Genomic DNA, 21,382 nt, shown 5'->3' with positions numbered 1-21,382 from the left:
TGAAATTAAAAGACGCTTACTCCTTGGAAGGAAAGTTATGACCAACCTAGACAGCATATTGAAAAGCAGAGACATTACTTTGTCAACAAAGGTCCATCTAGTCAAGGCTATGGTTTTTCCAGTGGTCATGTATGCATGTGAGAGTTGGACTATAAGGAAAGCTGAGCACCAAAGAATTGATGCTTTTGAACTGTGAAGTTGGAGAAGACTCTAGAGAATCCCTTGGACTGCAAGGAGATCCAACCAGTCCATCCTAAAGGAAATCAGTCCTGAATATTCATTGGAAGGATGGATGCTAAAGCTGAAACTCCAATACTTTGGCCACCTTATGCTAACAGCTGACTCATTTGAAAAGACCCTGATGCTGGGAAAGATTGAGGGCAGGAGAACAAGGGGACGACAGAGGATGAGATGGTTGGATGGCATCACCGACTCAATGGACATGGGTTTGGGTGGACTCTGGGAGCTGGTGATGGACAGAGAGGCCTGGCGTGCTGGGGTTCATGGGGTCGCAGAGTCGGACATGATTGAGTGACTGAACTGAACTGTGAACTATTAGCTGGTAGGATCTAGTTCCCTGACCAGGGATGGAACCCTGGCCCCCTACATTAAGAGGACAGAGTCTTAGCCACTGGACCAATGTAGGAGATAGATGGGCTCCAGGTTAGACATTTACAACTGATTTCCTGTTTGTATTTCATAGGGCATGAAGAAGTGGGCTTCAGGCTGGGTACTAACAATTGTTAGCACTTCTTGAGACAAGAGATAGGTGGACTCCAGTTAAGGCATTTATAACCAGCCTCCTGTTTGCCCTCCAAAATGGAAGTAACAGCAGAAACAGGGTAAATAACCAGTGCTTTCCTCTTGTAAACACCTAAGGTAACAGTCATGGCAAGGACAAAGAGGAACAAAATCCTGTTAGAGTAAAGGATTAAGGGATCTCCATTCCCTCCTCTTTTGGGACAAGGGAGATGTTACACCTGCGCAGAAAGGCTCCTTGTGGTCAAAAATCAGGGGATAATGCCAGGCCATAGTGAGTCTTGCTCCTCTCAGAAGTCTTCACTTAGAGATCCATCTTGGCTGAAGGGTGCAATGGCACCCCACTCCAGTACTCTTATCTTGCCTGGAAAATCCCATGGGCGGAGGAGCCTGGTAGGCTTCAGTCCATGGGGTCGCAAAGAGTCGGACATGACTGAGTGACTTCACTTTCACTTTTCATTTTCATGCATTGGAGAAGGAAATGGCAACCCACTCCAGTGTTCTTGCCTGGGGAATCCCAGGGACGGGGGAGCCTAGTGGGCTGCCGTCTCTGGGGTTGCACAGAGTCAGATATGACTGAAGCGACTTAGCAGCAGCAACACCCAGGGGAGTATCCCAGGGGAGGCTAGGTGTGAAAAAAGAAACCAGATAATTGGCTGGAAGGAAGACAAAGACCTGGAAGAACTGCCCTATATAAATGACTTATCCACCTGTTTGTTGTGTTCCTCTTCACTAATGGGGATGCCCACACCCTTTCTCTCCAGTCTGTATCTCTGCCTTGCTTCTATCTTAACAAAGCATTTCTCTGTTTGCTCTCCCACTTCTTGTTGTGCTATGTCTCCAGTAATAAACTCTGTACTTGCATTTACAGTTTCTGCCTTTGTGATAAGTGCATTTTTCACTGGGGGCAAAGATCCAGGGAAAAATAGCTTCTAGCCCTTGCTGGTCTGGCAGTTAAGATTTCTGGTTCTCATCCAGGATACCCAGGTTCAATTACTGGGTAGGGAATTTAGATCTCACTTCATGCCACCACTCACTGCTGCCTCACCGAGATCAGGACCACCAGGGAAGTCCCCAAAAGTTGCCTTTTTGAATGAATGAACTTCTTCGGGATTAAGTAGTAAGACATCTTTTTAAAATTATATGGGGTTTCTCTGGTGGCTCAGTGGTAAAGAATCCGCCTGCCAATGCAGGAGATGCGGGTTCAATCCCTGGGTGAGAAAGATCCTTTGGAGAAGGAAATGTCAACCAACTCCAGTATTCTCGACTGGGAAATCCCATGGACATGGAGGAGCCTGGGGGGCAACAGTCCATGTGGTGGCACAAAAGTCAGACATGACTTAGCAACTAAACAACAACGACATCAGACGAATATACAACAAAAGTCCTCTTCTGAGAAGTATGCGCTCCTGAAGAAATATCCATATCTATTTAAACAGTCAGACGTTACCAAGCGACTAAGCACAGCACACACATGCAAACAAGGACATATGCACACACTTAGACTTCGATGAGGGTTGGGGTTTTTATCAGCTGTTGTCACTACTGAATCCTTAGCATCTAGAAAAGTGCTTGGTACACAGAAGGTGATTAATAAGTAATTGGTAAAAGAATGGATATTTGGTCTAGAATCTGGAAAGAGACCCTGACGAATGAGTCAGAGTTTACCAGAAAGGCATCCTTAGCAAAGAGAACAGGAAATGCAAAGACCAGGAAAGATCCCTGAAAGCAAAAGGAATTACAAACAGTTTGGAATGGCTGAGGAGTGGTAGGGGAAGAGTATGGCTGAGGCCAGAACTCAAAGAGCCTTTAATTCCAGCTATGGAGTAGAAGGCAATGGGATGGTTTTAAGCATGGGGGTGACCAATCATGGGGTTTCCTTGGCTACAGCGAGAGATACTGGAGGGAGGTTACAGGTGAGGTAAGGTGTTATGACCAGATAAGAGATGGGGAGCCTGAGCCAGGGAGGTTTCCACAGGGAAGGGGGAGCAGAAGTCTGCAGGTAAACTAGACATCAGTAACAAATCCCCTGTGGGAAGACAGGGAAAGAAAAGTTGAGAACTGTGTTTTGTGACATCGAAGTATCACCACAATTATGGAGGGGAGAAAACTAAACAGGGGCTGAGAGATGGGAAGTCCCAGGGTTGGCTGGAGGTTCCTGGGGCAAAACTGGCATCCATTGTGGAGTGGTAGGAAGACACATCTCTGCAGCAGCAAGGGGGAGATGTGCTTAAGGGGAGGTGGGGGTTCCAGGCAGAACCTGGATGCTTACGTCTTTGCAGGGAAGAAGATGAGCTGTTGGAATCTGGACCAGTGGTGGCCCAGGGCCAGCTCCTAGCGCCTCAAGCGCACATATCCACAGCTCAGCAGAGCTCTAACCTGATGTGTAACCTTGCTGCATGCAGGCTTTCTCTAGTTGTGTTGAGCAGGCGCTACTCTTTGTTGCAAACCATTGGCTTCTCATTTCAGTGGCTTCCCTTGTTACTCAGGCTCTAGGGCACTCGGGCTTCAGCAGTTGCTGTATGTGGGCTCAGTAATTGTGGTGCATGGGCTTAGTTGCTTAACATGTGGGGTCTTCCTGGACCAGGGATCAAACCCACATCCCCTGCATTGGCAGGTGGATTCTTAATCACTAGACCACCAGAGAAGCCCAGAAACTCACTTCTGAATCTTAGTTTCCTGACTGTAAAATTATTCAATGAGCATCATTCACAAGAAGTTTGTGAGGATCGAAGGAGGTCATGTTGGGGGAAGACTTTGTAAATTTTTTTAATTCAATTTTATTTTATTTTTTAACTTTACAATATTGTATTGGTTTTGCCATATATCAACATGAATCCGCCACAGGTATACATGTGTTCCCCATCCTGAACCCTCCTCCCTCCTCCTTCCCCATAGCATCCCTCTGGGTCGTCCCAGTGCACCAGCCCCAAGCATCCAGTATCGTGCATCAAACCTGGACTGGTGACTCATTTCATATATGATATTTTACATGTTTCAATGCCATTCTCCCAAATCATCCCACCCTCTCCCTCTCCCACAGAGTCCAAAAGACTGTTCTATATGCCAGTGTCTCTTTTGCTGTCTCGTATACAGGGTTATTGTTACCATCTTTCTAAATTCCATATATATGCGTTAGTATACTGTATTGGTATTTTTCTTTGGTGGACTTTGTAAATTTTAAAGCCTTATGAAGCTAGGCCCAGATCCATTGCACAGCAGACAGGCAGGTGGCTGCCACTTACATCACACACCTTACCACCCCCTGTCACAGATATATTGACACTGTCACAGACCTTAAGATTACCGTTGACAATGCTCCAAATGCAACTTCCAACACACACACCAAGTATGACTTACTGAAGGCAGGAGGAGATGGGGGCAACAGAGGATGAGATGGTTGGATAGCATCATCGACTCAATAGACATGAGATTGAGCATTGAACAAACTCCAGGAGATAGTGAAGGACAGGGAAGCCTGGCGTGCTGCAGTCCAATGGGGTTGCAAAGAGTTGGACACAACTTAGTGACTGAGCAACAACAATCTGGTGGCCTTTCTAGAGCAAGCCGTCTAGAAAGAAGTGAGTTAGAACTGGGCAAAGAGGTGTATTAACTAGGATAATGCTAGCTACTATAGCAAATACACCCCATGTGTATAACAGCTCGAGGAAGTTGGTCTCTCTCTCTCTCTGAACAGTCCAAAGCTGGTGTTCCTGGTTGACTGGTGGCTTGCTTTCTTACACCAATGTGTAGACCAAGGCCCCTGCCTTCCTGTGGTTCCACAAGCCCCTAGGGCTTCATCATCTTCTGTGTACAGTCAGCTAAAGAGAAAGGAAAGAATGTGGAAGACACATAGGACTTAAAAGCCTTGGCACACTCCACTCCATTCACACTCAGTTGATGGGAACTAGTTAGCGCATGGCCACACCTGACTGTGAGGGAGCCTGGGAAACTCAAGTGTAGCTGTGTGCCAAAGAAGAGGACATAAATTTGTCGTGAAGAGTCACTTGGTTTCTGCCTTTGAAGTTTTCAGGCCATGGCCCTAGAAGGGTGCAATGGAGTAGAGGGTATAATATGAAAGATGGGGTGTCACCTTATCCTTGTAGAAAGAGGGGACCAAACTGGAGTGGCAAGTGACTTGAGAGCTCTAAATAAGCCCATGTGTGTGTACGTGCTCAGTTGCTCAGTCGTGTCTGACTCTTTACAACTCCATGGACTGTAGCCCGCCAGGCTCCTCTGTCAATGGGATTCTCCAGGCAAAAATACTGGAGTGAGTTGCCATGCCCTCCTCCAGGGGATCTTCCCAAGCCAAGGCTAGAACCTGCATCTCCTGCATTGCAGGCAGATTCTTTACCAATGAGCCACCACAGAAGCCCCAGGTAAACCCATGGTGGTGGTTTTGTCACTAAGTTATGTCCAACTCTTGCAACCCCATGGACTGCAACCTACCAGACTCCTCTGTCCATGGGATTTCCTAGGAAAGTATACTGGAGTGGGTTACCATTTCCTTCCCCAGGGGGCCTTTCTGACCCAGGGATTGTAGCTGCATCTCCTGTATTGCAGGCGGTGTCCTGCATTGCAGGCAGATTCTTTACTGATGAGCCACCAGGGAAGTCTTAAGTAAGCCCACACTGAGGTAAAATACAAGTCCCATGCTGGATACATGCACATATAAAAAAGAGGCCAACTGAAGACTCTGAAGGGCCTGAGTTCATCTGGGACTGGGCCAGGCTGTGGAGGCAGGGTGCCCTTCTTCAGTCGACAATACTACGTGAAGGTGGGACTCTCACGTGACTTGAATGCACAGGCATCTTTGGGAACCTGACCTGTTCCCTGCCCAGGCGGGTGAGTGTGTGCATACCTGATTGTATGTGTCTGTCACTGGGGTGCCTGAATTCACAGGTGCCTGTGCACATGTGTGACTGTGCACAAGGGACTGTGCATTCACATGACCGAACGCCCAGATATTCCTGATGAAGGAGAACCTGTGAGTTTCTGCGCCACACACCTGAAGGGTCTGTGTGTGCGTGACCATGCCTGCAATGCAGCCGTTTCTCTGCACACACAGGAACAGGCCCGGGAAGGACAGCCTGGAGATGTCTCAGGACAGAGGTGGCAACTGTACATATACAACTGCCAGGGGGAAAGGCGCTGAATGTGCACACGTCCAGGACATAGCAGGTGGGATAGGTGTGTGCTAAGTGAAGAACGCACATGGACACTCAGATCACAGTACATATGTCCTGGTGTACACGGGAGCCCCTGCAGCTTGTACAAGGGTACCCAAGTGTGTGAACATGTACTTCTGCGTGCCCAGACGTGCTCTTGGAACTCCCCAGATGGGCCAGACTGGGCTGAGCTCCTCTCTGGGCACACAGAGGCCTCTACTGTATGCTGGTGCCTGCGTGGGGCATTGCCAAGGGTGCGTTGGCGGCATGTGTGTGTGCGCGTGAATGTGTGCGCGCGCCTGCATGTGTGTGTGTGTGTGTGTGTGTGTGTAGGAAGAAACATTCGCTCTCTTAGACCTTGCTTCTTTCTGTGGTTCGGTTTCTATAGAGACACTTCCTGTGGCAGAGAAAAGAGGTAGTGAGCTGGTGTTTCAGGATGTGAGGGCCTGCAGGAGCAGACCTGGGTTCTCTCTGTCATCTGCCCGTCATCGTGCAAGCTCTGGCCGGAGCTGCCCGCAGTCCCCATGGTGGGCGCCCCACGCGGCGGGGACCCGTGAAGAGCAGCGGCATGCCAGGGAAGCCCAAGCACCTGGGTGTCCCCAACGGACGCATGGTGAGTGTGGGCTCTGGGCCAGGCCCAAGGGGGGGGGTAGGCACACCCAGGGTGGAGCCCAACAGGCACACCCGGCAGGGCTGGGCTAGAGAAGTTGTGGACAGACAGCAGCAGGTGGTAGAACCTAGTGCCCTCATCCCAGGACCTTCCAGATGGCTCTGATGGGGACCTGGGGCCACCTTGGGGATGAGACCACAGGAGAGTAGCCATAGGCTTCTGGCCCAGTCCCCACTGCTCTCTCACCTGCTACTTAGGCACCATCTGGGGCTGCCGGCTTCCTACAGGCACAGGAAGACTTGGCATGCCCTTTGCCCCCTGTATACCCCCATGAGGCCCTGAACCCCCATGCCTCACTTAGCCTCAGTCCCCTCCCTCACCTGGTATCCTGATGCCATGATGAGGGGCAGCTCCTATGGGGTCACCACCCTCCACGGAGACCTGCTCCAGAGGCTTCCTGCCACAGCTAGCAGTCCTTCAACAGCCTGGCGTGGGTCAGCAGGATCAGGCTAGGGGTCTGCAGCTCCTGTCTGTTCTATTCCTGGGCTTCTAGGAAGGGTGGGGGGAGCTGAGCCCTGGGATGGCCCTGGCTATTGCCACCGCCCCACCTCTTAAATCCTCTGGTGGCTTGGCGTCCAGGTAGAGATGCCCTTGGAGAGGCAGCTTCTTTATTCATTCAGCAGATGGGACAGGCTGTGCTGGGCTTCTCGTCTCTTCCCCTGGACACCAGCCCACTTGGCAGAGACCCAGCTCTTCCTAAAAACTCCAGAAAGTCCAGACAGTGTCCTAGTCTCTGACCCAGACCCAGCCTAGAACTGTCTACAGAGACCTGGGTTCTCATCTCATCTCAGCTCTGTTGTCCTTGACTAGGAACAGACCCTCAGAGACAGACCTTCCTCCACTTGAGATGATCAAGTGGAATAATGAATCTGAGGTCCTTGACCCACTGGGGAGTCTCCATTAAATGTCAGCCCAATGCCCCTCCTCATTCTCAGCGCCTCTTCAAGGATCTCCTGCCTCACCAAGAAGCTGAGCAACCTCCCACCCCTACTCCTCCTATTAATTCCTAAGACCTGTCTCCACACCTCTTCCTCCAGCATCTCTTTGTTGGGCAGGAGAGAGGCAAACCCCTCCAGGTCCAGTCCCCCACCTCACTATCTACCATCAACCTAACTTTGAAAGTTTGAGCACGCAGTGGCCTCGCACTCCCTGGAGGCATGGGGCTTGGCTCACGCCTCCCAGGCCATCCATGCCAAGGAGGAACATGCCCACTCCCATACCCACCCCAGAGGTAGCTGACTTGATGCTTCTGAGCAGTGCCCAGAATTACAGGGCAGCCAGGGGGCTGAGACACCCAGCTTCTGCCCATCGCATGTCAACCCATAGCTTCTTTAAGTCCATGGACACCCCAGCTCCTCTCAGAAACTTTCACACTCAGGTTTATCTTTGCCCTTCCCCAACTCCATCCTGACTCTGTGCTACCTCTTGGCACCCCAAGGGTCACAGATCAGCCACTCACTGGCCCTTAGGCAGGCTTCTGCAGCCATGCTCAGCTGAAATGGAGAGGGACAGGCAGGCATCAGATTCAGATATCCACAGATGTGGTCCAGCTGTCAGCCTCCTTCCATGAGTTACTTCCTGAGGGAGGTTCAGAGGAGGACATGACGTGCTAAAAGCAGCTGGCAGGTAGAGGGACCTGCCTGTGAACCTGGCCGATCTGACTCGATGCCAGGACTCCTCCGCCTCCCGGAATTGCCTGGCTCGGTCCGCCCCTATCTCCCCTTGCCGCCACCCCCACCTGTCATTCCCTGCTGAGGCAGCTTCAATTGTCAGCCTCGTCTTTCTGCCACTCAGCTTGTCAGGCGGTTGCAATGCAACCTGTCACTTAGAGATGGCTCCCAGCCCCCTCCCAGAGAGGCCTTCACACGGTCCCAGCTGCTGCTTCATTTGTTCACTCACACATTCATTCAACAACCCCTCCTTAGGGCCTGCTCAGTGCTGGCCCTGTCCCAGGCATCAGGACCCAGGCCCATTGCCCTAGCCCCTGCCTTCAAACAGCTCCTGGTCTGGCAAAGCACAGAAGGCACAAGCACAAATGCTGGGATAAAATGCAGGCTTGGCTAAGAGCGTGGGTCCGGAAGACAGAAAGCTTGAGGTAGACCTGGGAAGGAGAACCAACTTTTCCAGTCGCTTCATGCATTGTTGGTGCGGAAGGTGTCCTGAAAGGATGTGCAGCCAGAGCAGGGAGTAGCTTGGGGAAACGCCTAGACTCGGGGAAACAGGAACAAGGCCTGAGGGCTGGCGAGCCTAAAGCCTGGAGTTACTGAGTCTTGTCACTCTCAGGGCACCCAGTCTTCCTGCTGGGGAAGACCTGCAAGGCAGAACCCACTTCACCTTGGAATCCAGCTCAGGGCTAGGGGTCAGCTCCAAGGGCTGACTCAGGCTGCAGAGCCGGGCAGCCGTGGGTCTTCCCAGATAGGATCTTGGGGCCTAGTCACCCCAAGCCAGGATGAAATGAGATGATGGTATAGAGGGCCTGGTTCAGAAGTTGCTCAGTAAATCAGCCTTCCTTTTGAAGTCTGACCCCCTCCAGAGGGCAGAGTTCATCCAGGAGCCCCTGAGCTCTGTACCCCAATCAACCTTGCCCAGCTATGCCCCAGAGGCTGAGAGGCCCTGGGCCTCGCATCTCTCTGGTATGTCTCCTGTGCATGCAGGGAGGAAACTCTGTGGAGGAGAGACCTCAAGCTCCTGAGGCAGGCCCACTGGGGCCCTAATTTCAACTCGGGTGCTCCCTAGCTGTGTAGTTTCTTTGGGTTTCATTTGTAAAACGGAAGCCATAATACCTACCACCCCAGGTGAGGATGGAGGGAGAACGTGGCTGTGTGCCATTGCTGTCGGAGAGAGCACAGGAAACCCTGGGCCACTCTTACCTGGGTATTTTCAGACACCAGCGACTCCCCCAGTGCCCATTTCCAAGGAAAGAACTATGGCAAACTGGGGCCACATCATGGGCCAGGGGCGCCACTACCACCACACCCTTCCTCATCCCTTCTTCCCCTTTTCTCCCATTCACTCACCACTTCTCCTCAGGCAGGCCAGGGTGGGGCAAGGCCAGCCTGGCGCAGCACAACTTCCCCAGGCCCAGGAGCCTGGACAGGTCAGAGCCCTGAGTAGCAGCAGCAGCCACTCTCCTTGCTGCACACCCACCACATCCCTTCCGGGCAACCCTGGAGGATGCGAGTGCTGAGGCCAGACTACCAAGGGGGCAACTGAGGCCCAGAGGAGGGAAGTGACTTGTTCTGGAATGGTGGATCTGGAATTGGACTCCATCCCCACTCCCTGCCTCCTCCTGTCTCAGCCCCAGCTCTATGGGTTAACATCTAGTGGGGCAAGAGAGGGCCAGGAAGAACTGTAGGCCACAGAGATTGGGGGTCCGGAGCCACAGCATCCCTGATGGAGGGGTGCCAGTGCCTCCTGCAAGGGCAGAGGAGGGCTGTGTGGGCCCCCATGGCTGCTCGGGAGCACTTGGGCTAGTGCTTCTTATGGAGGGAGTTCAGGCCAATTCTCTCATGTAGTACAGGCCTGCCTTCCAGGAGCTACAGGATGGAAGGGGAGAGGTCCAGACATAAACAGGCAGCGTGCTCTGGACAGGGGATCGGGGCAGCTGGTGTTTAGGGATAACCGATGTCATCAGGCAGAGACTGCAGGCGGGAGCAGGAGCAGATACCAGGCAGAGGAAACAGCAAAGCAGGAAGCAGGAGTGTGAAGGGGTGTGGAGAAAATAAAAGTCTGATAAAGCAGAGGGTGGAGGTGAGGGGGAGGCCATGGGGGAGGCTGAAGAGGTTCATTAGTCAGGTCCCAGCAGAGCTTCAGCTGTAACCCAGCAACTGCTCTGCCTCCCAGATGGAGTGGGACCAGAAGAGGACCAGGGAGCCAGCCCCATCTAAAGACACAATCCATCCAACAAGATGTAAAGAACAAAACAAAACACAAGTGTAAGCCAGCCCAGGTCCCTCTGCCTTCTCTGGGGTCCTGGCTTGCCCATGAGCATCCTGCTACTCCGCTGCCCCACCCCTCCAACCAGGGGAGAGTGCAGTGAAGAGCGCTGAGCCAGGGAGAGGCTGAGTCCAGGTTGGAGGGCGGGCCAGAGAGACGGTGGTGGGTGTTGGGTGTGGGAGGAGGAAGGGCCAGATGGCCACTGTGGATGAGGAGGGGAAAGTCAGGCTGGTTCCTGGAGACCTGACCTGGTGACCAAGGCTGGAAACAGACACAGAGCAGCCTGGGGAGGAAGAACTCAGGGCAGGCAGATGTCCACGAGGGCGCGAGTCTGTGCTAAGTCATTTCAGTTGGGTCTGACTCTTTGCTATTCTATGGACTGTAGCGTGCCAGGCTCCTCTATGGGATTCTCCAGGCAAGAATACTGGAGTGGGTTGCCATGCCCTCCTCCAGGGGATCTTCCCCACCCAGGGATCGAACCCGTGTCTCTTAGGTCTCCTGCACTAGTAGGCGATTTCTTTACCACTAGTGCCACCTGGGAAGCCCCGCCCATGAGGGCAGCTGCCAGGAAAGGGAAAGAACAGCTGGAAGGAATCTTGAGCTTCAGCTTGTCCCCTTCACACCCCCCAGGAGTTTGTCCCGCAGCCCCAGGGGAGAATTCTGATGAAGCTGTCAGATGGGAGAGCCCAGAGGCAGCTGGGTGAGGGCTGGGGCGGCTGGGCGAGGGCTGGGGCGCCCAGGCGAGGGCGCACGGCTTGGTTCCACGCCCAGCTTCCCTGTGCACAAGCTTTCCTTCCTCCTCATCAACGTCTTATCCCCACACTCCAGCTTGGAGACAGGCTCAGGGAGGGGCCAAGGTGGTAAAACTAGAAAAGGACAGGGCTAGGATTTGAATCCGGGTCCAGCGGACCCAGTACCTGTGCATTTCCCTCTACAGCAGGGCTTGACAAAGCTGAAAGCTGAAGCAGGGTCAGACACCAACACTAGTGCAACAACAATAATAGTTATGTTCCTTGAATATTTACCACATGCCAGGTGGTGCTCTGAGTTCTCTCTAAGTATATTTAATTTCTTTAATTACAGCAAGCCTTTGAAGTCAGGACCATTATTTGCCCCGTCTGGTGGCACTAGTGGTAAAGAGCCCGCCTGCCCCACAGGAGATACAAGACATGAGGGTTCAATCCCCGGGTTGGGAAGATCCCCTGGAGGAGGGCATGACAACCCACTCCAGCATTCTTGCCTGGAGACTCCCATGGACAGAGGAGCCTGGCGGGCTATAGTCCATGGGGCCGCACAGAGTTGGACACGACTGAAGCAACTTAGCATGTACAGAGAATGCCAGGCACAGAGGGATGAAGTATCCTGCCCAAGGTCACAGAGCACAAATTTGAACTCAGGTTGCCTGGGACCTTCTTCCGTAAGTAACAGAAATGCATCAAACTGGCCCCAGAGTCCTCTGAGGAGAGTGTGAACTCCTTCTAGAGGAACCAGTTGTTGCTCAGGAACAGCCAGGGTTGCCGTGTTGGGAAGAAGCTCAGGGTAGATGGGGCAGAAACCGGGTGTCATGTAAAATGCCTGACTCTTAAATGTGGGTAACCCCTTTTAAGGTAAAAAAAAAACATTCTGATATTAATAACATCCTACCTGTTTGCAGGCCAGCTTTGGCCCACAGATGTGTGACCCTGGTGCTCCCAGGTAGAAGTGGGGGACAGAGAGGAATATTCCAGCCAGGAGGGCAGGGGGAGGCTTCCTGGGGAGGAGACATCTGCACACGTGTTTCCAGCAGGGATGGAGTGAAGGGACAGATGGTGGAAGCTCCTGGGACAGGACCTGGTGAAAATGCAGCAGGGTCAAGGCAGGAAGGAACCGGGGATCAGTCAAACCCCGGTGATGAGAAGAAAACCAGACGCAGAGAAGCTGGTTCCCAGCCATGTGCTGGTGGCTGCAGGAAGTGGCTTCCATTTGGGACTGGCTGAGCTGGAAGGGCTTATGGGGCATTTGGGTGGAGATGTCACAGCAGGAAGTTGGCTATACGTGTTTGAAGCTGGGGAGATGTGGGAGGGAGAAAGGGCCCAGAACAGAGTCAGAGAAGGGTAAAGGCCGCCTTGCATGTATAGATAATGAGGAAGCTGGAGGAGCTGCTAGGAAGGTAGGGAGACCAAGGGAAACCACTGAAAGAGTCATTTTGAAAGGAGGGTTTTTCTGTTTCACTAATGGTTGGGATTCCCAGAGAAGTCAGAATTGTGCACCCAAGGTGGGGAGTGAGGGAGGGGGCACAGAGGGCGGGATTGACCTCTGTAGCTACTCCCGGTGAGGTTCGTAACCAGCCACACCAACACTGCCTGGGAGAACCTGAAGCTCCAGAGGTGCCCCTGCATCATTCTAATGCACACGAAAATTTGAGAACCACTGCTCTCTACTATAAAATAGAACCCCATGCCCTGCCCAAGGTAGGGTGTTTCCAAGAAGAAACAGTTACAATAAGGAGATCATCAATTACACAGGTAATCTCTCCTTTCTCAAAGAAAACAGCCAACATAGATATATCACTTGCCACATGCTGGCCCCTGTTGTAGATGCTGGAAATATATTAAGTTGATTTGACCCTCACAGCAGGCACAGGAAGTAAGTCACTATTATTATCACTCCCCCTTCACTTACAGATGGAGACAAACAAGTAACTTGCCCAAAGTCACACAGCTAGTAACAGAAACAAGATTCAAACTTTATGCTCCTACCCACCATGCTCAACATCTGGGCTCACCCAATGGGAGCTAGGGAGTCTACCAGGAGTGACTGGAGGGTACCTGGCATAAGTCCTAGCACACAAGGTGGTTGGCACATGATGGAAGGGGAGCCCAGGGCAGCCTGAACAAAACCATGAGCAAGCAGTGACCCGGCTGAGGATGCCCAGCGTGGCCCTCCAGGCAGATGAGAACACAGCTCTGGTCCCAGGGGCTGGGCCTCAAACTGTCCCTTGAGAATCCCCCTGGGGCTCTACTCTGACTTTCTGCCTTGGGTTTCTTGTAGGTTCTGGCTGTCTCCGATGGAGGTAAGTGTCAAAGTGTATAGAGAAAGCCTGGCTGGATTTGGGGGTGGGGGTTGAGGGGGGTGTATGTGGAGAAAGGGTGGGGATACCCCTGCCATTTGCTTTCTTTCCAGGGAAAGTACCTGAGATGGGATTGGGCCAGGGGCTGGGGAAGGCCGCAAAGGCTCACCTGCACTTGTCCATCCCCCTGCAGAGCTGAGCAGCACGACTGGGCCCCAGGGCCAGGGCGAGGGCCGAGGCAGCTCCCTCAGCATCCACAGCCTCCCCAGTGGCCCCAGCAGCCCCTTCCCCACGGAGGAGCAGCCTGTGGCCAGCTGGGGCCTGTCCTTCGAACGGCTGCTACAGGACCCACTGGGCCTGGCTTACTTCACTGTAAGCCCTGGGGTGGGATAGGGAGGGTGGATGGCAGTGGCCACCATGGGGGGAAGGGCGGGGGGGCATGGGAGAGGGCATGGCTGGGGTTTCAGGCTGGCCAGATTTGGACTCCTCTGTCGGCTTCTTCATCCAGCATTTCTTTGGCACTCATTGCTCTTCTCCGAACTGGGAAGTTTCCTTCTCTCTGCCTCTTTTTTCCCTCTATGTGCCTCTGGATCTGATCCCACCTGTCTGTTTGGTTTAGCCTCTGGGCCCTCTTTCTATCCCAATCTCTTTGACCACATCCCCTGACTAGGTCTCTGGGTCTCCACCTGCCTCCTCCTTCTCCCCATCCCCAGGAGTTCCTGAAGAAGGAGTTCAGTGCTGAGAATGTGACTTTCTGGAAGGCCTGCGAGCGCTTCCAGCAGATCCCGGCCAGCGACACCCAGCAGGTGGGGTGAAGGGGGAGCTGAGGCTGCGAGAGATGGGACCAAGCCCTGAGCCATGCCCCTGACCTCCTGTCCGTCCCTGCCCCAGTTAGCTCAGGAGGCCCGTAACATCTACCAGGAGTTCCTGTCCAGCCAGGCGCTGAGCCCCGTGAACATCGACAGGCAGGCCTGGCTCGGCGAGGAAGTGCTGGCAGAACCGCGACCGGACATGTTCCGGGCCCAGCAGCTTCAGGTGAGCTGTCCCAGGGGGCGGGGCCTGGGATAAAGGGCGTCGCCTCTGAAGGGAGCTGGGCGGAGCAGAGGCGGGGCCAGATCCAGGGGCGGAGCCTGAGCGGCAGAGATGGTGGGGGTGGGTTGGGGAAGAGAGCAAATCTGGATGCTGGGACTCGGTTAAAGGTAGGGGCAGGGCGCGGGTCAGAGAGAAGACGAGAGTCTACTGTGAAGGAGGGGCTGGGGGGCGGCGCGTGGGGCAAGGAGGGGCTCGGGGCTCGCCTCCAAAGTTGGGGATGCACCCAAGCCCCAGGGCCGGGTCTGGAACCTTGGCGGCTCGCTGAGCGCTCTCGGCGGCTAGCTGAGCGCTCTCTGCAGCTCACCGCCCGGCGCCGCCTCCGCAGATCTTCAACTTGATGAAGTTCGACAGCTATGCGCGCTTTGTCAAATCCCCTCTGTACCGCGAGTGCCTCCTGGCGGAGGCCGAGGGTCGCCCCCTGCGGGAACCTGGCTCCTGGCGCCCCGGCAGCCCCGACACCACGAGAAAGGTGCGCACGCGCTGTTGTGGGGGGCAGTGTCCCGGTGCAGATCTGCGGGGGTCGCTCACGGTCGGCCTGAGGGCTGGCACCCCGCCCAGTGCCATTGCCTTCCGTGTGTCTTGCAGAAGCCGAAGCTGAAGCCCGGGAAGTCGCTGCCGCTGGGCGTGGAGGAGCTGGGGCAGCTGCCACCTGCTGAGGGCCGCCCGCTCCGCAAGTCCTTCCGCAGGGGTGAGGGCAGAAGCGGGCCGCAGAGATAGAGAGGGCAGGAAACTGGGCAAGTCTGGAGAACACCCCCTTCCTCCTACTGGTCCTGCAGTCTAAGTCAGTGAAAATCGAAATGCAGCGCCCTGTGGACCCCCACCCCCACCCCGCCACGTTCCCCTGGTGGTTCGGTTCCCACGCTAGAGCCCAGAAATTTGGGAAGCCCGCATCAGTAGCGAAGCCTCCCGGAACCCAAACACAGTTAGACCCCTGAAAAAGGGCTCCAGCAGAGTCCGCTCGGGTGCGGAGAGGCCTCAGCAGAGGGGTGAGGAGAGGGACCCTGTCCTGCTCAGTCTTCCTCTCCTCTAGAACTAGCCGGCGGGGCGGCCAACACAGCCTTGCGCCGTGAGTCCCAGGGATCGCTCAACTCCTCCGCCAGTCTGGACCTGGGCTACCTTGCCTTTGCCAGCAGCAAATCTGAGGTAAGCCAACTGCTAGGGGAGATGAGGTGTGGGCCCAGTTCACTGACTCTTACCCCTTTGAGTGGCCACCGTGATCATTCTCTGTCACTAGCCCCACTTCATCCCCTACTTGATCCATAGGGCCAACAACTCAGCCTCCTTACTTTCTTCCTGTCCTCACTGCTTTGGGCCCCATGCATATTATGGGTGAACTCTTCAGCCTGTGTGTGCATGTGTGGGTCACCAGGTGTATAGAGCATGTGTGTAGCAGTCGGTGGGTAGACCAGCCCCTCGGGTGCCCATAGGCTTGGGTGAGTATACATGTATTCCCATAGGAGGATGTATCCTGCCTGCCTGCAAGTGTGCCCTTGGGCATGTGTGTGCCTGTGTGTGCCCCAGTGAGCTTACCTGTGTACCTGTCTTTGTGTCCTTGCATGTGTACACATCACTTCCCTTGACATCTGCTCTGGATCAGAGCCACCGGAAGAGCCTTGGGAGCTCAGAAGGTGAGAATGAAAGCCGACCAGGGAAGTACTGCTGCGTATACCTGCCTGATGGCACAGCCTCCTTGGCCCTGGCCCGACCCGGCCTCACCATCCGTGACATGCTGGCAGGCATCTGTGAAAAACGAGGCCTCTCTCTACCTGACATCAAGGTCTACCTGGTGGGCAATGAGCAGGTGTGAACCCGGCCTGGTCTCCAACTCTAAATCCCTTCCTGATCCTGAACCACGCCCCCCCCCATTCCTGTCTCTGCTCAGCTGTGACCCCAACACCAATTCCATCTCTAACTTTAACCCATCCCCCATTCCTACCCACTTCCTGACTCCAGCCCTCACTACAACCTTCAGCCCCACGCCCAACTTCAAATCAATCCAGCACCAATTCCTCACTCAAATTCAGATATCTATTCTTACCCCACAAAAATCCTGTCCCCATCCCATTCCCATCTTGGTTTCCATCTTCATTCATATCCAGAGACTGTGATATGAATATGATATGAAGAGACTCCACTGCTGGAGCTGGGTTTTTCCCTGTCACCCCCAGACTTCAGACTGCCCATTCCTGAAATGGCCATTTGGAGACCCTTCACTCCCTCCAGGAAAGCCCAACTTCATCCAGCCTATGAAAAATTTTCCTTTAGGTACAAACTAGCATAGCTTTGAACTTAAACTAAACCATCCAATAAGGGGGAAGCTAAAGGAAGGATGCTATATCCCAGGGAGAACTGTCAGAATATCATTCACCCAGTAGACATTCCTAAGGCCCTGCCAGGTGAGTGAGCAGAGGGACCCAGGGTCCTCCAGGTCCAAAGGCGGGAGGTGAGCCAAGCAGAATATGATCACGGAGGAGGAGTTGACTCTCCAGAGAGTTTCTGGGGCAAGATAGGCATTTCTGGGTGGTCCCAGGAGGCTTCAGGGAACAGGTGGTGGTTGATGAGGATGAGTTTGCCTGGCAGAGCTGTGGGGGGAGGACATTCGGGCACAGGGGGATCTAAGAAGTGCTGGGCACATTCAGAGGCCTGGAGCACAGGAGTGTGAGGGCCACAGTGGGAGAAACTCTGCCCATTCTCTTGGCCTCCCAGGCAGCCTCCACAACCCAGATGGGTTCTCATGTCTGCTAAATATAACTTCAAACCCACACTCCACCTGTCCCTGCAGACAGCACAGGCCTGTTCCCTGGGACAGGCTGCCTCCCAGCCCTCGGCTGGTGCAGGTCGCCGGGTGATCACTATCACTGCTTTTATGTACCGACTATGTCAGGCACTGTGTAAGATACTTCACATCCTTCTGGCCTCACAGGTGTCTTGGAGGGAAGAGCTCTTTTTTTTGCAGTGAGGAAACAAGAAGTGTCCTTAGTAGGTGGGAATAGAGAGAAGTGGACAAGTGTAAAAAAATAAGGACAAGGCCTGGGTGGCTGACCAAAGGTGGGTGGTGAGGGAGGAAATTCGTCCAGCTGGCCGGGTTAAGTTTCACATGCCTGAGGGACAAAGGGCAGCTGTCCAGGGGGCAGATCCCCACTTGGCTCAGGAAGAGGTAGTTTCTTCCAGCCCTTAAGCTGGCCCTTTTAACCAAGTAGCCCCATTACTATTTCCTGCTTACCTCACCTCCATGTTTCCCATAACTCTGCGCCTTTTCCAAGTCTTTCCAGCATTCTTGCCACCCTTCTCCCTAGTCTGGGCCACTCTAGGCTCTGATCCAGCCTGGTCTCTTACTCTGTCCGAATCTCTATGGCTCACCCGACCATCAGCCCTTCCCTCTGACCCTTAGGGAGCCTCCATAGTCTAGGTCATGGAAGGACGTGAGAATGACCTGGGATGGGGGGAGGAGGAAGGAGAAGGAATTCTGAAACTCTGCCCTTCTGCGTCTGCAGAAGGCCCTAGTCCTGGATCAGGACTGCACCGTGCTGGCAGACCAGGAAGTGCGGCTGGAGAACAGAATCACCCTCGAGTAAGTGGTGAATCACCCTCGAGTAATCACACCTCAGCCGAGGGTCCCAGCACTCACTGGGGTCCCAGTTCGGGCTGCTGTTGTCCTTCCAAGTTCGGCCCCTGTACTAACACCGCCCCCTAGGCTAAGGCCCCACCTCCCATCGGTCCCACCGCCCAGTTCAGGCTCCACCCCTTCTCGGGCCAGTCCCTGGTGGGTTGAGGGAGAGGCGCGGCGGCCTCTCCATCCTTCCGCAGCGCTAGGGTCCCGCGCAGGCTCGAGGTGTTGGCGCTGGAGCGCCTGGTGCGGATCTCGGCCAAGCCCACCAAGCGGCTGCAGGAGGCGCTGCAGCCCATCCTCACAAAGCACGGCCTGAGCCCGCAGCAGGTGGTGTTACGCCTGGTAAGCCGCGGGGCCGAGGGACCGGGGCACAGCGGGGAGGGCTGCCTGTCTCGCGGGCTACTGACCTGTGGCTTCAGCCAGGCGAGAAGCAGCCGCTGGATCTGGAGAAACTAGTGAGTTCGGTGGCCTCCCAGAGATTGGTTTTGGACACTCTCCCAGGTAAGGGATGTTGGCCCCATGGCTTGGTCCCCCAGAATACCTCTGCCCCAATAGGAAGGGGGTCCAGGCAAGAGGCAAACAGGAATTGTGGTGCCCTCTGCTGCAGGTGTGACGATTCCTCAGGCTGATGACATACCTCCCTGCCACAGTCAGGTGAGCCAGGGGCTGGGTGCCCTCTTTTGCCCATCAGTCTCCCCTCCTAGTTATGGCTCCAACCCCACGTTCTCACAGGGTGGACCGCCTAGAATCCAGGACAAGGCCACCAACCTCCCTCCACCGTCCCTGAACTCGCTGGCCCAAGTGCCCAGTAGTATCACTGGAAAGCGGCAGACCTGTGACATTGAAGGTATGTTGGGAATGGTGGCGGCTAGGGACCAGAATGGTTGAGGACCATTGAGGGAGGGTGGCCTCAGAGAGCCTTGAGCTGAGGCAGGGGCCTGGATGTCACTGGGTTGGAACAGGGTCCCCTGGGATTGAGGGACCAGAAGGGCCAGGATGGGGGCAGGAAGGGAGCATTAGTGCTGGGTTTAGGGAGGCTGTGGCCATAGGAAGGACAGTGGGTCTGTGATGGACCAGCATAAGTAGGTCTGCACCCATGGGCCCCTCGACTCTGCCACCACCCCCAGGCCTGGTGGAGCTGCTGAACCGAGTGCAGAGCTGTGGAGCCCATGACCAGAGGGGCCTTCTGCGCAAAGAGGACCTAGTGCTTCCAGAATTTCTGCAGCTGCCTGCCCAAGGACCCAACTCCCAGCAGCCTCCACCACAAGTGGAATCAGCAGCCCAGCCCAAGGGGAGCGCCTCGGACTCCACTGTCCACTCTGCCCTCTGACAGCTACCCAACAGTCCAGGCTGGCTGCATGGCACCTGGCGGGCCAAGCATGCCATGGGCCCGCTCTGCATGCCCTGTCTGTGCCATGAGTGTCCCTGGCCCCTTCCTGCCACGGGCAGGCCCGCAGGAAGAGGTGGGAGGAGTAGAGAGGAGACTCAGGGGAGTGACCCCCCACAGCTGCCACCACTTGGTCCCTTAACGGGTTTGCTCATCCATCCCTCGCTGCCAGGCCACCAGGGGGAGGTGGACCTAGCCCCCAGTGCAGGTGTGCCCAGTGCAGAGGGGCGGCATTGGCAGTGCCAGCCTCCCCACCTCATGCCAGGCCTCAGCAGGGAGCAGGAAGAGGGGCCGGCCCTTCTTCCAGTAGTTGGTCTGAGTAAGGCCTGGGGGTGCAGACAGGCAGCCCCTCCCTCTACCCAGAGACTTGGACTGTGCAGTTGGCTTGGGGCAGCTGGGTTTGTCCTGGATGTATGGTATTGTTATTATAATTATTATTATTATTCTGCCATAAGGTGTCTTCCTTGTGTGCCAGTCTACACTGTGCGCCGCCCCCACCCAAAAATTGCATTGCCTTTGTCACTAAGGTCAGTGCCAGGAAGTTCTTGGGGGCCTCAGGATGTACCCCCTGACTTCCTGTTGTCAGAGCCTCTCTTCCTGATTGCACGGGAGTATAGGGTGTAAGTGTAAGAGACAGAGACAGCCAGAGAGAGGGAGGGAGGGACAGAGGAAGTGGGGGAGGGAGGAAGGGGAGAAGAGAGGAAAGGGAAGTGGGGGCAGACCCCTCTGGGGAGCTGTGCCTCTGCTGGCGTCCTTGTGCTGTTCCTAGGTCTCTGAATCTGAGTACAGTGTCTGGTCACTCAACTCCTTTGCTAGTGGAGACTAAATATGTCTCTGTAGACATGGCAGTGGGCTCCTTTGGATTCCTTGAAGGCCTCAAGGAGGACACTGGCTGTTGTGGCAAGGGTAGGTTCTGGCCCTACCTGTTTTGGCTGTTTGGTCTTCCCTGTCTCCAGGCAGCCAGGGAAGCCCAGAGCCCGCCCAGGAGGAGAAGCAATGATCCCTTTTAACATTCTGTGATTCTTTTGGGGAGAAACACACTCTTTTTTAATTGAAGTATGGTTGATTGATATTATATTTGTTTCAGGTGTACAGGAAGGTGATTCTGTTTTAAGTTTAATGGAGGTATAGCAAACATATGGAAGTCATGACTATATAACTTGAATTATCATGAAGAGAACACAAACCAAGAGTGATTCCTTTTTTTGGTTTTTTTTTCAGATTATGAGATAAATTATGAGAATGGGATTAACAGGTACAAGCTACTTAAGATAGATAAGCAACAAAGATTTACTGTATAACACAGGGAACTATATTCAAATCTTATAATAATATATAATGGAGAATAATCTGAGATTGATTGTTAGATTGATTGTTATATATTTATCTTGTATACAGCCAAGTTCTCTTATTAATTCTGGGTGGGGTTGTTTTTATTTGTTTTTGTTTTTAACTAGATCCTCTTAGGGTTTTATAGATATTCAATATCATCTGCAAATAAAGGGAATCATGTCTCTTTTTCCACTGGCATACTTTAATTTGACTTTTTATTAAAGCAGTTTCAAATTTGTAAAAAGTTACAAAAATAAAAATAGTACAAGGATCATCCATACACCTGTTTGTTCTAGCATTTGCTCTGAGTGTGTATCCATGTGTGTGTGAGTGCTTGGTTTTTTTTTTTAGCACTTTTGAGGGTAAGTTATGTCCAAAA

The 21,382-nt window shown here is 53.9% G+C and overlaps 1 protein-coding gene across 3 annotated transcripts; it reads left to right on the top strand.

Moving 5' to 3' along the window:
- Positions 1–6,284: 6,284 nt before the first annotated feature.
- On the top strand, positions 6,285–21,283 carry RGS14 (regulator of G protein signaling 14). Of its 3 annotated transcripts, none has more exons than XM_027546868.1 (15): positions 6,285–6,540; positions 13,564–13,585; positions 13,776–13,954; positions 14,296–14,388; positions 14,474–14,617; positions 15,000–15,143; positions 15,260–15,362; positions 15,705–15,817; positions 16,272–16,475; positions 18,169–18,245; positions 18,500–18,626; positions 18,704–18,785; positions 18,868–18,938; positions 19,017–19,131; positions 19,412–21,283. In XM_027546868.1, exons 1-15 carry the CDS (start codon positions 6,496–6,498, stop codon positions 19,612–19,614), a joined length of 1,722 nt encoding a protein of 573 aa, XP_027402669.1. In that variant the 5' UTR covers positions 6,285–6,495; the 3' UTR covers positions 19,615–21,283. The 3 variants fall into 3 exon arrangements, with proteins under 3 accessions (XP_027402669.1, XP_027402670.1, XP_027402671.1); XM_027546869.1 differs by having other exon boundaries at positions 6,289–6,540; positions 18,892–18,938; XM_027546870.1 differs by lacking the exon at positions 13,776–13,954 and having other exon boundaries at positions 6,290–6,540.
- The last annotated feature ends 99 nt before the right edge of the window (positions 21,284–21,382 follow it).

Source organism: Bos indicus x Bos taurus, chromosome 7 (genome assembly GCF_003369695.1).
Source record: "Bos indicus x Bos taurus breed Angus x Brahman F1 hybrid chromosome 7, Bos_hybrid_MaternalHap_v2.0, whole genome shotgun sequence".
In the NCBI taxonomy this organism is placed as follows: Eukaryota; Metazoa; Chordata; class Mammalia; order Artiodactyla; family Bovidae; genus Bos; species Bos indicus x Bos taurus.
This window is presented reverse-complemented; position numbering and strand designations above follow the sequence as displayed.

What these genes read in the sequence shown, in the direction of transcription:
- RGS14 (XM_027546868.1), top strand. Translation starts at nt 6,496, where the DNA reads ATGCCAGGGAAGCCCAAGCACCTGGGTGTCCCCAACGGACGCATG. An exon ending in TCTGGCTGTCTCCGATGGAG is followed by an intron (nt 13,586 to 13,775) that starts GTAAGTGTCAAA and finishes ATCCCCCTGCAG; the next exon opens with AGCTGAGCAGCACGACTGGG. An exon ending in TTGCCAGCAGCAAATCTGAG is followed by an intron (nt 15,818 to 16,271) that starts GTAAGCCAACTG and finishes GCTCTGGATCAG; the next exon opens with AGCCACCGGAAGAGCCTTGG.